Source organism: Simochromis diagramma, unplaced genomic scaffold, assembly GCF_900408965.1.
Source record: "Simochromis diagramma unplaced genomic scaffold, fSimDia1.1 OVJJ01000344.1, whole genome shotgun sequence".
Taxonomy (NCBI): Eukaryota; Metazoa; Chordata; class Actinopteri; order Cichliformes; family Cichlidae; genus Simochromis; species Simochromis diagramma.
In genome coordinates, this window is record NW_024387375.1 from 6,241,756 (window position 1) to 6,258,991 (window position 17,236).

The window sequence follows — 17,236 nt, forward strand, 5'->3', positions numbered from 1 at the left end:
TGTGTATTATAAATCCACACAGAGTTGGGTTTTTATGAAAATCCATTAATTGATGCCATAACTGAGAATATTGTTCATGCTGTTGCATGTGGGTGTTATGATGTTTGTATATACTAAGTTTGAGTGAAAAAAATCTGCTGTGTTTTTATTCAAGGATGAAACAATTTTGACATTTAAAGAAGTTGGGGAATAATTAGTGAAACGTGAAAATTACTTCATCTGTGCTACACCTAAATGTATACAGATGTACAGCATATGAAAAAGAAACCTTTCCCTGTATCAGCTAATCTGTTTCTAACAGGGTTTCTGATACGCTCGTCTTTACAGTGTCGTTTCAGAGGTTTGCAGGCAGCACATCACAGGGTTGTGGTCTGCTCTTTGAATGGACCATTGCAACCATTTAATCAACATTATTGTCCCGTGGCTAGACAATGATTGTTGATTAATTTTAACCAAGGTTTAGCTCTCAGACAGATGAGACCATCTGACATCTGCCTAACTCTAGAACACTTTGGTATCTGCAAGGTGTCCTTGAGTCCTGCGGCATTAAAATGGGCCCAAATAATCATCCCTCCACCAACGTGCTTGACAGTTTGGACAGTTTGTGGTTGTGCTGTTATTCTGTGTTTGGTTTTGTCAAACCTGTTTGTTAGAGCCAGAAATCTCCACTTTGGTCTCATCTGTCCAAAGGTTCAAGGTTCAAGGTTCTTTATTTGTCACATGCAAAGGAGGTTGTTCAAGAAATCTTGTGGTTTGTTTAGGTGCAACTTTGCAAACTTAATGAACTTTACATTATAGCCCTCAGTTAGCATGTTTAGAGTCTGAGATGTTGCACTTGGGTGTTTTGCAATTTCTCTGAGCATTGTGTGGTCTCATCTTGGGCTGAATTTGCTGGAATGTTCATTCCTGTGAAGACTGTACATTGTGTTAACACACAACTGATTATGCAAACTGCCAAAACCGCTGCTTCTATGGAGGCGGTCCTACTTGATGATCAGCTGATCAACTGGATTTGATTAAAGGCACCTGACTGCTACTTACCCAATTAATACCTATGGAAGTAGCAAAGGTGTACTTAGCTTTTTTTTTTTTTTCATATGGCTATAGGCACAGTTTAAAGTGGGTGCCAGGTGGGGGAACCCTAAAATCAGGTGAAAAGAATCACTTATAAATAAGTCACACAATAATTTATTTTGTGAGGCTATGATTAGCTAACATGTGCTGCTACTCTGTTATTCACTGGTATTTGTGGGATCAGCCAGAATTCAGCAAGATATAAGCAGATGTTTCATGGGCTGTATGGCTGATTTCCAACCCTTAGACACTATGGCGTTAGTATAAAAGCTGTAGGTGCATGAAACTCATCAGCATCATCACCTTAAATATAAATTGGTGTCTGCTACCCTTAATGTAACCTAACACTGACCACAAACATGTCTGCTATGGAGTCCAGTATATAGTGAATCACTGGGAACTTGACTGCAACATTGCAAACTAGCCAGTTAAATTGCACTTTACTGTCCCAAACTGCTTACTATGCCCACAGTACTTTCCTCCTGTTTGATTAACAGAAAAATTGTGTGAAATGATTTAGGACACAATTCCTAAATTTCTAGTTTAGCAAATGTCACTTGCTGAGCAGTCAGTGTTATTAAAAATAATCTCTAATCTCCCGCTACTATCCCAATCTTACACCTTTCTCCATCTCTCAGAGTCCATCTCACTCTCCCTGAGAAATACGGTGCGTTTAGCTAACTAGCAGACACTTTTTGTGACAAACTGTGCAGAAAGAATTGTCTGTTTGGTGATATTTGTTGAGCTGCTTGAAAAAAAATGAAATTACCTCCCACTCAAAAAAAAAAAGGTGCCCTGTTTATGCTTGCTCATCTTCTGCAGGGCTAGTTACTTGCATTATGTCTGCGCCTTGAATGCATCACAGGAACGAGGAGAAAAAAAAAACATGGCTTGAGGGTGTATATACATTAACAATATCATGCATTAACCTTTCTATCTGATTTAGCTGAAGGTGCAGGAAAGCTGTTACAGACAGCCCACTTCAAATCCCAGACTGTAGTGGTCATCACCACACATTCTTTACAATGTATTGAGGAGAATATGCAGCAGGTATGTAAAATTAAGAATGAAATATGTTGTTGGATTCCCAGGTTTTAAAGTTTGAACCAAAACATTGTGAAAATTGTTTAAATCTCAGATTGGATTCCTCCATCCTATATTGCCCTCTTGTGGATTTCACCATTTCACGTATCTCTCCATACAATTTTCCCCTTGTGATTCATGTTACCGATAAACAGTAGGGTGTGTACTACACGTTTTTTCTTGAATAGCCAAGAAGGAAGCTGCAAACATTAGTGTCACTAGAGCTTCTCCATGTGCGTCCAGACAAAGAGATAGTGTATGTAGCCTTTGAGATATAGTGCTTGTAAAATTTCACCTGCTAACACTTTACCAGATGACAAAATATTTTAAAATTCAGATGGAGGAATCTACTTATGGGATGCACATGACTAAATTGGGCAAATATCAGCAGGTGCTACCAAAGAGACATTAATTGTTTTTAATTTTTAGTTTAATTTTACATGACATTTCACAAGTTAGACTTTTGTCAGTTACGCTTCACTGTGGTGTGACATAATAATTGACATATCTGCATATTATTTTTATACTTCAAAATATAGGATAAAAAAAAAGTAATAATGGAAAATATATTTGATTTAGGTTGATGATTTTATATGTAAGTATAAAAGTACATTAATAATGTGCTTCCTTTTCAAAATAATGAAAAAAAATTAAAAAGTGTTTTCCTGTTGTTATAATGTTTATACAGAAATGCTATTTACAATATTATATATATATTTCAAAGTGTATTTTTTTAAAGTAATATTGAGTTGAACCTGTTAAAAACAATAAATAACATTCAGCACAGAGCAGTCCTTCTTCTGCATCTATTTCAAATCAGGTGGGAAACCTTAAAACCCAGCATCTAAATTCCATGGTTGAATTATGGTTTTTCACATATGAACAAATGTTCTTTCTTAGCTGAACTGAATGCAGTATTTTAAACACTTGTTCTGGTGAGGAACACCTCCTTCAGACTGTTTAAGGCCTGCTCCTGAGTGATTTTCCTCCATTCCTCAGGAATCTTTGTCGGCTCTCGTTTAAACTCCTGTGCAAACCTCTCATTGAACTTCACCAGCACATACCTGTAACGAAGAATTTGTTCATTTAATAAATTAAATTTAATCTAATACTGTCATTTCTACAATAAAGAGTGTTTAAGTCACACAGTACCTCCAGTAATCACTGGCCTTTGAGCTGTTTGGGTTGTCAGGAGAGAAGCTCCAGTCTGGGTAAAGTGAATGGAGAACACTGCTTGTTGTGGATGTATCATGTGTGTCCTTGTCCTCGCTCATGCTTTCAGGGCAACTGATGCAGGATACAGAACTAGAGGCATAAGGCTGCATGCCTTTAGGTCGATGGAACAAGGCATTGTGACCCTCATGCTCCAAATCCTCCTCCTCACACGGGGCTCTGCAGAGAGGACATTGCTTGTCACAGCCTTTCACTTTTTTGAAGAGGTAATCTTGGGGCTGAACTGGAAGACAGTTAAGAAATTGGGTGGTATCCACATTTTTGGAGAACTCTTGATCAAGGTCCATCTGCATTGCAGTCACTGACTCCAGTAAACATTTAGCAAAACGGTTCCATTCTACAGTGATGCTAAACAGGGGTCCAGTCAGACAGGTCCTGATCACATTAACATCCCCTTTCTCTAAAGTGAGACACACTCTCTCCAGCAGTGGCTTTGTATCATTCAGGACTCCACTGATACCTTCTGTGGATTCATTCACTGCTTCTTCAATTTTTCCTACAATCTCACAGAGTCTCTGATGTCTCCATTGTCCCAGGTTGGTTGATTCAGTGAGGTGAGCTGTCACTGTTTCCTGGATCTTCCTGAGTCTGAAGTTGTCATAGAAGAGCAGATATTCCAGGAAGACTTCAAATTGATCTTCTTTAATCATCTCTTCCAGCAAGCTTTGGTGGAAGGCCTGTGAGGAGTGATACTGCTGAGCTTTCCCTTGGATCTCCTCTGCAATAGATATCCCCAGGGGTCTGTTGATGTAATCCAAGACTGTGGGCTTGATGACCATGGAGATGAATGCTTGGGCCACCCTTTGACACTGGTCTCTTTTCCTGAAGTCATAGATAAACTCTGCCAAGTCCATACTTTTTCTTTTAGTGATACGTGTCAAGAGTTCTGCGTCTTTGGCATAGCGGTTATGCAGGTTTTGAAAGTCTTGGCAAGAAGCATTACAGAGATATACTTTCAGATCCACTTCAAAAGCTGACCTAGTTTCCACAGATTTTTCATTTAAAGATTTTTCAATATTTTGTAACAGCTCTGTAATGTAACCGTCAGAGAAATCTGCTGTTTTGTTACACTTATCTGCTATATACTGTTTGCATTCCTCTATGATATTGTTTGCTACCTGCTGAGCTTCTGCCTTGTGTTGTTTGTTGTTGTCTTCAAACATTTGCTTTAATCTGCTGCGGTATCCAAAATGCTCATCGCAAACTTGGAAGTCAGAGTTCTGGTTCTGGCCAATCATTTCAAGCTTTTTCATGTGTTTCTGGAGGCCACGGCTGATTAGATTCTGTCTCAGAATATCTTCTACTCTTGGAGTTATATCTTCTGTTTCTGAAGGCCTGAACTCAAAGTTGGACAATATCTTATCCCACACAGCCTCAAATTCATCCTCTATCTCTGCATCTTGCAGAAGAATTTTTGTTGTCTTGCTTTTTTCTACTAGTGCATCTACCTTGGATTCTTGCTCTTCTCCCAGTAATGCTTTAAATTTTTTAAGCTGTGTGGAAGAGTAATGGCTCTCATAGACTGCCTCCAACCTTTCTGTCATCTCTTCAGTTACTCTGTCCTGTAGGTTGTCAATATTGCTCATTAGGATTGGCATGAATTTGTCAGATCTCATTTTGAGAGTTTCCTCTTTCATCACATATGTCTCTGCTATTGACCTGAGTTTGTTCACCTCTGCTTTGACTTCCTCACTGGCTTCCTTCTTTAACTCACTGAGAAGGTCATTTTGAATAGATGCATCCAAAGCTTCTCCCTTTGTGGTAAAGTTTTTTTTTGTTGCACCCGTTAGCCAACTTTTCATGTTATCCAGTAAATTGTTTTCCCAGTAGAAAAATTCTGTGCACAACAAAGAAAATGCCAAAGCTATATCAGTGTTTTGGAGACCAATGGAGAATGATTCCTCTTTGATCGCATCCCAAACAGAACACAAACGCCTCATAAATTCAGGCAAAACTGGGGCTTCTGCCTCAGCGGCACTCCTCTTCAATGCTTCAAAAAGGATTTCTTTAAACTTTAAAACATCCCCACTATAATCTGTATCAACTGGTTCAGAGAGGGACATTTTGTTCCATGGTCCTTTGACAGAGACTGTGCAGCTTGTGGTCTTTCCATCTTTATCAATATTGCTAGTTTGCAAAAGCACCTGAGAAACGTACCTTAATTGTGACGCTTGTAATTTGCTATTTACGTTTTCGTTCTGGACAAAGAATTGACAAAATGGCATGGAGCCATATTCTTTGATTCGCAGGAGAGCATTGACTCTGACACTGAGGTTTGTTTCAAAATCAGAACCAGGGTGTGAAGACATGCTGTGCATTAAAAAGTCACTCAGTCCTGTTGCAAAGGTAGCCATTTCATTGTCATCGCCCAGTATATTTCTTTTGCTGTCCAGTGAGACTGAGCAGAGACCTCTGACCTCAATTAGCAACAAAACATCACACTTCATGTCCTTTCTGAGGTTTTCAGGAAGACACAGGGCAACCATGTACACCCCTCTTGAGGTTTGTTTCTTCCATTCAGGGAATTTCACTCCAAATAATGCAGAAAGAATCTCTGCATTCCTTGCATTATAGTCGCCAAGATTTGTCAGCACTCTTGTCCTACACTGTTCTTGTGGTATGCGACGTTTGAGCTCTCCAAAGACACAGCCCAGCCACTGGATGGGGATATTTGAGGCATCTCCATCCATTAGTTCAAGTGGAATCCCATAAAGAAGAAGATCTGTAGCTAAGCTAGGGAGACGTAACACATTTTGGCTTCCGCTGCTGGGGCTGATGTATGCTAGCTCAAAGATTAGCCCTATCTCACGCAGAAAGTGCTCAGGACCTAATGCGCATGAATCAGGTTCATAAGAGGGATCAGCACAATCATCAAGGCTCATTTGTTGCGTGCCAGAAGTTGAATCGTCCGTAGTGAGTGTTAGCTCTGATTCATTTGGTTTTTTCTCTTTGAAGCACAACGTGCTATTTTCTCCTGACCCTAAAAGACAGCTTTGGTCTTCAGAGGCCGAATTTAATTCATTTTCTTTTTCATTTAAAGTGATGGATGTCTCCTGCGCCATGTTTGCGTCATGTTGATGGTCTGTCTGTTGTGACAGTGGTTCTGTGGTCATTTCTTTGGATTCTGAAACATTAAGTTGATGGCTTCCTTCAGACTGTTGCTCAGAAAGTTGCAAATTTAGACCTGCAGATTGTATTTCTGTTCCCTCTTGAAATATTGAACCAGTGTCTCCAGGGGTGTCTTTGACTCTTTGTTCAAGTTTATCCAAATCTACCAGCATGCTGTCTTTCTTTACTGTCTGTAGATTTGTGAGCAGATCTTGCGTCTTGTTTTGTTTTGTAGTTTTCTTAAGTCTTAGAGTGAGCCAGCTAAGAAAGTAAGCTCTCTTCACTTTATCTTTGGTAAAGAGAGCATCTGTAAAGATCTTCATAGCTGGGGTCATTTTGTAGCTCCTCAACTCAGCCATAATGTCATTCTTTTCTTTTTGTAGCTGGGGGTTAATTTCTGTTCTTTCTTTTCTCTGCTTACTCTCTGCTTTTTCTAGCTCTGCTAATTTGCTCCACAAAGGCCCCTGCAGAGGAAGCTGTTTACGCCTATATTCATCAGACCCCTCATCTAAACCCTTCAACACTTCCTCCACTGAGGCCATGGCTTTTTGACAAATGGGTCCTTCGTCCACATTTAGGCCTATATCCGCTGCAAATTGTGCTGCTTCCTCAAGCGTAATAAGTTTCAGTCTGTCTGGTAGCAGATGTTTTAGAGTATCACATAGCTTACTAGCCAGTGCGTCCTCACTCAGACCTCTGCCCTGAATCACAGATTCTTCAGGAAGCCCCATGTACTTTTCAAGGTTCTCATCAACAAAACCAACAACTCTGCTCTCATTTCTCTCGGTGTCTAAAAGGTCAATGAGTATTAGTTTGCTGTTTGTATCCTTACAGGAAGCAAGAAGTAGTTTTTCCTTCTCCTTAAGATTTCCACAGAAAACAATTATAGCTGAAGATGCCTTGCATAAAAAGGTAAGGCATTTCTCATGCGCACTGGCATCACCCCGCAGGTTGGAGAAGACCAAAGGGACTGGGAAGACATCTTTGGTGCTATCTCCAGTGGGTAGATGCCATCCAATTTCTACCAGGCCACCCGAAAGCCTTTTGGGCAGCTGCCCTCCTTCCATCCCCCTGTGGAGAAATGTCTGACAGGAAGATGTGACTCCATGTAACATATGGTTTAGCACCTGTGACTTGGACACACTGCAACAACCAAGCCTGACAAATGAAACTAATGGCATGCATGTGGTTGCCAAATCCCCCTCTTGGATTCGCCTGTATTTATTTAGGGGGTGAGATCTCCACTGGCCCACAATCCCTCTTAAAGGCCAAAGAAGGAAGCAACTAGGCTCTTCCGGATCTTTGTTTGGAAGGACCAGTGGTATAGAAAATTGGCACTGCATCATCCGTTTGGAGATCTCTTGCTGAAGGAAAGTACTAGCAGACATATAGACAGCTGTGATTAGATCAAGCGGGTTGATGGCACCCTGGCTATCTCCTTTAAAACTACTGAGCACCTTCCCGGTAGAATTGTTGTCATCGTTTGTAACAAGATTATGAAGAGACTCACACCAAGGAGTCCGGGCATCTTGCCTGAGCAGCCAAAGGCACTGGAGGAAAGCTTTTGGTAGATCAGAGGGTTCTAGAGGAGATTGGTTCCCCAGAGTCCAAGTTATAATGTCTAGCATTGATGAGACATCCAGTGGTATAGTCTGGTAGGCCTCCAAGCCGAGCTCATGCAGAACCTCTGCCTGGAGATTATCCTTTGGAGATTCTAGTTTAAAAAACAACAACCCAAAAACACAGCTTTATCCATTTAAGTGCGACACAGACTTTGATAAAATAAGTAAGACAGAAAATAGCTACAAAAAACTAGTCCAATTACACAAAAATTTCAAGTACTGTGCAAATGCTCTTCTTTTTTGCTTTTATTTCTATTTAATTTTAAGTTCTTTACATTTATTTTTATTGTTTTCTTTTCTTTTAACAGGAAAAGAACATTATCCTTCAATCTCACTTTTCATTTCATTTGAGCTTGAAAACAGAAAAACAGTGTTATCCGTAAACTGGGCATCCCTTGGTGCAATTAACATCAGAATTTACACTTGCAAACAAAAAGCCAATTATCATTATTAACTAAACATATTGGAAAAAAAATGCTGTGCTTTTTATAATAGCACATTAACTCCTACCCAGTAAATTTTAGCTCATATTGTTTGCAAAGTCTGAACAATAGGAGCCTTCTGCAACAGTCAGAACTCACGTTAATGTAAGACAGCTTTTAATCATACCTCTGAAGATAAAACTTGACAGATTCTTTTTCAAATTATTATGTTTGTTATGAGCACCATTTAACTTTGGCAACTGAGAAAAAATGAGGGTTCAATAACAGTTTTCTATTATTATTATTTTTCACATTTATATAGCGCTTTTCAATTCCACTATTCATTCACTCTCACATTCACACACTGGTGGAGGCAAGCTACAGTTGTAGCCACAGCTGCCCTGGGGCAGACTGACAGAAGCGAGGCTGCCATATCGCACCATCGGCCCCTCTGGCCAACACCAGTAGGTGGTAGGTGAAGTGTCTTGCCCAAGAACACAACGACCGAAACTGTCCAAGCTAGGGCTCGAACCGGCAACCTTCCGATTACAGGACGAACTGCCAACTCTTGAGCCACGAGTTTTTTGCAACAGTATCTCCAAAATCATTGTAGCCCCATACTATTTTAGGTCACCAAATGTGGTTACCAAAGGTTATCAGACTGTACTAATACTTTTATGTCTGTTTGTGGGACTCATAATAATTGTAATAAGAGGTATGCATTCTTATTAATTTAAATTTTACTCAAGAGGGCTCTGGTTATTTACATCAAAACACAAGATTATGCACAGTATTGGGCAAAAGTCTTGTGTCATCCTTCGTTTCTTTACATTTTCTTCCAAGAAACCACACTTAAATTTTTTAAGCTGTCTTGGGCAATACTTGTCCAGGCTTTCTGAAGGTACTTCAAGGGTTTTCTGTAGACAATGACTGCTTTTCCACTTATTTTCAGTCCAGTCCTTGTCCTTTACCATTTTCAAAGGAATGATTTGTTTGTGTGTTAGCCACTTAACAATGACCTATGAATCATTCAAGCATAAAAGAGCAACTAATTCAAGTGCTGTTTTATACATAACAGACAACTTAGCAAAGATTCAATTTCATGATACTTTAGACATTTTGTTACTAGGAGAATGTTTACAAAATGATAATCATCTGTTCCAATATTTTACCTGAAACTAAAATATTGGCAGGCATAAAATGTTATTTTTGCACCAACAAGGTAATTCCCAACATGCTATAATAACTCAACACTTGTCATATCTCAGCATGATGTACATAAAAGAAAACTGAAGAAACTGGAGGACAGGAATCCTGGAGATCTATTCCTGATGACTTCTTCAAAAAATTACAAAAACACTTGCCTAAGAGAGTTCAAGCTGTTTTTGAACACTAAAGGCAGTCATTCCGAACATTGACTTTCAAACTAATCAGAAGTGTACAAAGTCTATTTTTACCTTATATGCTGCTTTTCCATGTAAGTGTGCATATTTTTTTAATAAATCATTGCACCCTGTTTGCCATTTTCCAATCAAAATACAAAGAAACTAGTCCTTTGTTTAACCAGGTAAAAATCTCAATGAGATTTACATCTAATTTTCAAGGGGGACCTGACATCATGTCAGCGAATGACACGTGACTGAGTTCAGTAGTGTAGTTACAAAAAAAGTCTTTGTAGAACATAGGCATTTCTTTGGCGATTGTGCTCACTCACTGACTTTCAATATAGCTACACAATACCCACAGCATGTTCAAGTATTGTAAGTATGAAAAACAATGTTCAGAATGAAACGCATGATAATGATGCACAAACCCCAGACAAACAAAACAGAAGAACAAAAAGGAAACATACTTTTCTTCTTGCTGCTCAGTCTTTTATGACGCTTGAGCGACATGATTGAAACTGATGAGGCTGCTCTCTGCTCTCTTTTAAATGAGTTTTTCTTCAATGGTTCACCACATCACCACGTATTGGTATTGGCTGGAACCCTGTGAACAAAACAAGCAACAAACAATAACAGCAAAAATCATTACTGGTATGTAACCTGCAATGCAACATCTATATGGTCTAATACCGCAAATACCACACGAATAGGCATTGTAAAAAGCTTTGTTGTCCTAGCAACAATACGAGGGAAAATCTCAAAAGATGGATCATTTTGATCAGAATGAATGTGGTTTGTCATGATTTCTATCTCCCTGAAATGCTTCACTGAAGCAAGACTCTCTTCCCTGTTTCATTTTTTCATTTTACTATGATAAAATCTGAACCTTGCCAAACTAAATGTGATAAACTGATATAATGGCTCCGCCTCAGACAGATCTGTACAGTGTCAGGAAGATAAAGCATACTGCTCATAGCTCTTCACTGCGAGATTATTGTAAAAAGCTTACAACATTAAGCTCACAACTCTTTAGATTTTGATCAGTTTAAGTTTGAGCTACCTTGCACATCTGAGAGCTTGAATGGCAGCAGAATAATGGTGATATAAGATTAATAACAAACTAAGGTAATATAGTATAGCCTGCTACATAACATATACCAAGTGACTGCTAAGACTAATAATCGATTACCAAGAACAATTGATAATGAATTATTATATAAGCATGCCATCATCTGTTACTAAGTTTGTGATTTACATATGAGATATATATATATCAGTTACACACGGGTAAGTAAATACAGATTTTTAAAGAGTTGTCACTCGACAGAGCATTTAGCAATATGTTAACTCATCACTGATTTACACATTCATTCTGATTCTTTGAATGCTGAATCAGCTGTAAGCTCTCATCAGAGAAAAAAGATTTAAGTAACAGAAGAGGAATATATGAAATACATTTTGGATGTAGTTGCTGCTCTTCAGCTGCACTCTTGCTATTCTCAACAGCCTAGATCCAGTTTTGTAATGCTGCTCTTCTTCCTTTATTGCTCTTCGTGCAGTAAGTATGCTTTTTTAATATGTAATCCCTCTTAAAGCAGGAAATATAAAGAAGTCTTTTGTTAAAGTTGCGAGAAATCCTAATTTTCTTACCAATTTCTCGTCACACGACTGCCTCTGTCCTGTAGATGTGATGTGTAACCAGTTTGTCAGTGTCAGGAGCGCTCTTATACCCGTCTGTTCAGTGGTAATACACAGTGATAACACATTCCTGCACCTTTATGTAATTCCACTACTACAAACTGAACATTCGTTTTCATTCAGGCTCATGCGACACGTCGCCAAGTGTAAACAAAGGGCAGATAGTTATTAGTGATATAAAAATTCTTTACACGACAAGGTTGACACTTGATCTTGATAATAGCAGTGTCTTTCACAGTGCAGGGCCAGGTGAAATGTATTCACAGACACATGCCTAAAGGATTATCACTGGCCTTCAGGGGTTAGAGGCGACACTCCAGACAGTGACGCACACAGACCTTAGTCATGTGTGATCTCACAGATAGGTCTATCTCATTAAGATAACCGCATAACTGGCATACTGATGCATCCGTTTATTTGTAGAAAAACCACAGTTTCTGAATTTTAGTGTCGACGTCCTATCAGAAATCTCTGCCTGATGTACAAACAGTGCAACAATCAGTAGAGGATGGAGGCGATCAGCATTTTGAGTTTAATATTTTTTTTCCCATTTTTAAAAGATTGTTTAGGTTTGTTGTTTTTACAATAAAAGCACAACTGATCAACTTGATCTTGATAGCAAGTAAGTAAAACCAGACATTTCATATATTTACCGATCTTGTTAGTAACACTGTCCAGGATTCTGGATTAAAGTTGAAGCTGAATGAATGACTTGCAAGTCAATAAAGTAAATCTGCTTGGCATCTTTCTTGGCCTTCAGACAACAATTCTGATGGCTAAAGATCCAAACGGGACAGGCAAAAAAAAAAAAAACAACAACCCAAAAAACAATAATAATAATAATAATAATAATAATAATAATAATAATAATAATAATAATAATAATAATAATAATAATAATAATAATAATAGGTTTTGATTACCAATCTAACTGATTGATTGCTTAATTTTATTATTGCTCTTCGTTCTACAATGTATTAAGCATTAATTAAAAGATTACCTACATAAGAACATTATAATCATGTAAATAGGACAAATACCAGGAAGGGGATTCATCCCAAGAAGGTCAGATATGATCTTTTTATTTTTTTTTTTGTTTAACACAATTTCATAACATTTATTAAAGCAATTTGCTATAAAGTATAAACCTTTCTTTAAAAAATACCTCATTAGGAGGTAACTCTAGTATGTCTCAGTATTAAGTTGTTGTTGTTCGGCTTATTAATAAGATTGCTACACACTTAACTAGAGGCTAAATTAAATTGTATGCATCCTAAATTATCAATAGCCTTTTTCTTTATTGATAAATAAATGCACGTCTGCTACTGGAAAGGTGCAATGCACACCTGAGGGATAAGTGTTGTGCATAGGAAAAGATTACTGCTTCTCTATTTCTGTCCTGCAAAGCTCTTTAGCAGTCTTACCCTTATGTGTCAGAGACTGAGACAGTGAATTGAGTGTGTTTGTTCCTGATTGCTCAGACCTGTGCCTGTGTGGATTTTTATTTTTGTTCAACAGAACTGAAGACAGCAACTGTAAACGAAGAAGGTCCTAAAGGAATAGCGATCAAGATGTTGATAACCATGCTAACAGCTATGTATATGGTGGTCAAAGTGGTAGAAACGGTAAGGTGATTATAATGGTAGCACTCTACTGTTCAGATCAGAACAACAAGAATGATGACGTTGATTATTAGCACAAAGTAAGATGCCTTTTTTTTCATTTATGGAGGATATCAGATATAGTATAGTAAGTGTTTGTAGGTAAATGGCATTGACAATAGCTTTATAAACTAAGAATGTACATGTGGATCGTGCTGCAACAGCTGGTTAGTGTAAACCACATTTATATTTACAACTTCTAGATGTATTCAGGCAAGTTATGTTAGAGCCAACTGGTAAATGCTGCCCTGTCATTGTTCTCTGTTTTCTCGTTATTCAGTGTTCACATTTAGAGCTGAGCCAGTTGTTGACCTTTGACCCATATTCATATGTCTAAGCAAAACGTCTTTTTATTTTCAGATAGGGGCGCGATTTACGCGGGAACAGGATCCTTTGCCTTATGTGGTGTCTCAGCCTTTGCCTTGGCAGGTTCACTCAGTGTCTCTCAGCCGGAGGAGCAGCAAAGCAGATGAGGTTAGTTATAGCAAGATCGATACTGCAGATCATAATTTACATTATAAACCACATCAGTTCTGTTCATATAGCTTCATTCTCTGTATGAGAAAACTGTTGGGTAAAACTACATCCTCTATTCTTAGTATTTCTAGCCTGTATAAATATCGTCATAAGATTATTATGATCTCATGTACATTAATAGTAGTAGTATTTTTTTAATCATCAATACTCATAAATGATCTTTTCTTATTCTTTGGTAATTAGTAGAAAGAAAGTCCAGAAGCACAGGACATAGAAGCAGAGGAATGTGTCTTAAAAAGGCAGAGATGGTTTGCCTCTATACTCAGAAAGTAGCAGCAAAATAATATATTTTTAAAAATAAAGATGACTTTTGCATTAGACTCAGTTAGAGAACACCCTTTTGGTCCTTGATGAATCAATGTCTGTGAATCAATTGATTCTAGTAGAGAGATAAACCGCCTCTACATCTTCACAGTTCACATTTGATGTCTCCTGAAGGTTTCAATATGTATCCCCGAATAAAGGAGCACATTTCAGCCCAAGTTGAAAGTGCGCACATCTTTCTGTAAAAGTGAAATTTTGGTTGACAGGCTTGCATTTTTCTTGTACCTTTTCTATAGTTACTTCTGTCTAAAACCTTTATACAACTGAAACTTACAAATGCATCGAGGAGAAATAGCTGGAGTGCTTAATGTGAGCACAAGTACTTAAATGAAAAGGTGCAACAGTCATACTCAACAAGCAGCTCTATACCCTTATGTGCTTAGACTGGCTACAGTTTAAATTTACCTTAGCTTGTCTGGTGAAAGGAGGGAGCAGACCTCATAGACAGGGTTATAAAGCCAACACATGAGACTGAACATAGGCACGAAACACACAGTCAAATTGGCAGGTAAGCATGATAAGCTGGTCCTCAGACTCTGGATTCCCTGCCGCTGCTCCGTTTGAGCTATAATCCCAATCAAGGGGATTTGTGTTTGAGGTCATTACTGTGAATGTATATAGAAAGAAAGCACAGTCATAGACACACATGTACTTTGGCCATTAGTTCCTTAAGTGTGGAACATACATTGCAGTTTAGTATTTTAGTAGTTTTGCATATGTTTAACTCTGAATGTCAGCCAGAGAAGATGGCACTACTGATTATTCTTACACATAATCTGTATGTGTTACATCTTGTGCACTAAACCGATACTTACTCTCCTTCCTGTGTGTGCCTGCACATCTATTAAGAGTTTTATAACACAAGGCTGTTCTGTTTCATTTACAGTATGATGGCCTCAGGAGAAACAGCATAGGCGTGTATAGAAAGAGTAAGTAACATTTGTAGGTAAATATTTTAAATGCAGGCTATTATTCTGATGAGTGGCCCTGGAAAAGTTGTTCTGAATAACTATGAAATCCAATTTAAAAAGATTTTTTTTCAGAAAAATAGCCTGCTTCAATAAAGGCTAATATATAAAATGTGCTTGAACTCAATCATTGCTACAGAATTTCTCTACATGGCTATTTCCTCTACTTCCCTGGCTATTCCCTGTGTCCTGTCGTGTTCAGACTCCAATGCCAGTAACGGGACATGCACAGCGCCTGCTGTTCCTCCGCTCAGCCCTGTTGAAGTTGAGAAGGCCGCCTCTACCATCCAGAACCATTTCAGGAAATTCCAGCAGAAGAAACACAAGAACGGCAAGTAGATGGACCAGGAGAGTCTTACTACTCCAGCAAGTCTGAGAGACAATAGCAAGCAAGCTGTGATTTCATGTGATTTCATCAAAGGCTAGATGAACGCTGTGATGTCATGATTAAATTCATATGAACACTTATATTTAAATATACATACATTTAAACTTAGTAGAGGTCCCAAGATTAGTAATCCAGATTAACATACAGCAGCCTACATCTCACACAATGCTTATAAGACCATATTTTAATTTCTATGTGAACAATAAATCTTAATATTCTGTAATTCTGAATGAACAGATTTGCTGTGCTGTGATGATTGATGTGATTTTAAGAGTGCGTGAGTGAGTGTGATTCTCTAATTTGTATATGACTGTTGTTTCCTGTATATAAATGTGTGGAAAAACACTGATGTCTCTTAAGAAGAAAAAAAACCCCCAGTCCATTTCAATAAACTCATCATCAGATTATGTTGTTTCACTGCCCTCTAGTGTTTAGAGGAATTTCTGCCTCACAAGTTGTATGAATTTTAAGGTGCTTATTTAATTTGATGTTTTTAAAGGTTTTAAAATATTGTAAAAGTTTGCAAAACACAATTAAAGTTATCAACAGTTATTATATGTAGTAATGTGAAAATGTTCAAATTCATCAAACTGAATGTTCACTTCAGGTTCAAAGTGATCTTCAGGCCAGCGATGCTGCCAGTTGCCCAGTCCACTCCTGATTGTGTTGAAGGTGTATGATCTGACACAACAATGGAGCCAGAACATATGTTAATGCAACCAATTTATATCAAAAGATGGTGTGACGAGTCGATGTGCAGTCAAACCTGAGTCCCACATTAGAAGAAGAGGAAATCCTGATAGAGAAGCAGAGGAATCGCCAATTCTTCTGTGGAAAGACAGGTGGTTATTCTGGTATTCATCGGTATTGGACAATGGCTAAAGCACCTGGAAACCAAATCCTGTCAACACCACTAACAACTCTCAAAAACAACATAAAACATGTTCCCTTTCAATGAGAAACAGGAGCAAAACAGGAGCTTTATTCTGGTGTAAATAGCACTTGTAGAAAAATGTGCCACAGGCTGTTGCATCCAGCAAAAGGCTAAGTTGTTGTCAAAGAGATAGTTTAAGTCAATGAAAGCAGACACTAATGTGATGAGCTTCTGTCAGCGTGGCTGCCCTGAGGTGAACTTAACCTTAGTGTGATTGCTTTTCTGCTCATGAGATGTGATTATATGCGGTTTCTGTGTGTCTCCTGGAGAAATTTTGGCTTTAAGGCGGAAGTGCATTGCACTGCCCATCTACCCGCAGAGAGCGTCTGTTGTAAGATTGGGGCAATGTCAAAAATATGTGGTTTAGCTCGTCTTTCGACTCTTGCTTGTGCTCTTGTCGGCCCATCCGCAAGCTGTGGAGAGGACCTGTAAGTTATAACATGCAAAAAGCTGAAGTGAAACCAAGTGTTAAAAACAATGAAAAGTATCTACGGTCTGTGCTTTTCATACTGTATTTTTTATCTTTGTGGGGTTTTTTTGTTTTGTTTTGTCAATCCCTTCTCTGCTCTGGCCAATCAGCATTCGACCAACGTACAGCATCATAGACATTGAGAAGTCAAATACCTCCACAAATGTGGAAGTGCAATAACATAAATAAAACGTGAAGGAATCAGTGACAATGCTGAATATTAGGCTGGTCAGTTTCCCAGGTCTGAAACCTACAGGTCAGTTTTCTACCACAGAGACAACCCAGAGAGACAACTATGAATAAATCCTTCTGGTTGGATGGTGCTTACAT

The 17,236-nt window shown here is 38.4% G+C and overlaps 2 protein-coding genes across 3 annotated transcripts in view; one reads left to right on the forward strand and one right to left on the reverse strand.

The window, feature by feature from the left end:
- The window catches only part of LOC120720041, a 37,470-nt gene extending 21,575 nt beyond the window's left edge, over positions 1 to 15,895 (forward strand). The window contains exons 2-5 of one of the 2 annotated variants that reach the window (XM_040009644.1): positions 13,144 to 13,250; positions 13,647 to 13,760; positions 15,034 to 15,076; positions 15,255 to 15,895. In XM_040009644.1, the coding sequence (XP_039865578.1) occupies positions 13,144 to 13,250; positions 13,647 to 13,760; positions 15,034 to 15,076; positions 15,255 to 15,454 (464 nt within the window). In that variant the 3' untranslated portion in view covers positions 15,455 to 15,895. The remainder of the gene's footprint in view (positions 1 to 13,143; positions 13,251 to 13,646; positions 13,761 to 15,033; positions 15,077 to 15,254) is intronic. The other variant, XM_040009645.1, reaches the window with a different exon arrangement.
- On the reverse strand, positions 714 to 11,681 carry si:dkey-202l22.6 (interferon-induced very large GTPase 1). The gene is made up of 4 exons (XM_040009637.1): positions 11,578 to 11,681; positions 10,395 to 10,531; positions 3,310 to 8,212; positions 714 to 3,221 (listed from the first exon to the last, which is right to left on the reverse strand). The coding sequence occupies exons 2-4, from the start codon at positions 10,435 to 10,437 to the stop codon at positions 3,077 to 3,079; spliced, it is 5,091 nt and encodes a 1,696-aa protein (XP_039865571.1). The 5' UTR covers positions 10,438 to 10,531; positions 11,578 to 11,681; the 3' UTR covers positions 714 to 3,076.
- Positions 15,896 to 17,236: the final 1,341 nt, after the last annotated feature.

Excerpts from the sequence above, each read along its gene's own strand:
- si:dkey-202l22.6 (XM_040009637.1), bottom strand. The coding sequence starts at position 10,437 with ATGTCGCTCAAGCGTCATAAAAGACTGAGCAGCAAGAAGAAAA. Across the intron at positions 8,213-10,394 it reads ACTGAGCAGCAAGAAGAAAA|AATCTCCAAAGGATAATCTC; the intron begins GTATGTTTCCTT and ends TTTTTAAACTAG. Across the intron at positions 3,222-3,309 it reads AAGGCCAGTGATTACTGGAG|GTATGTGCTGGTGAAGTTCA; the intron begins GTACTGTGTGAC and ends TCTTCGTTACAG.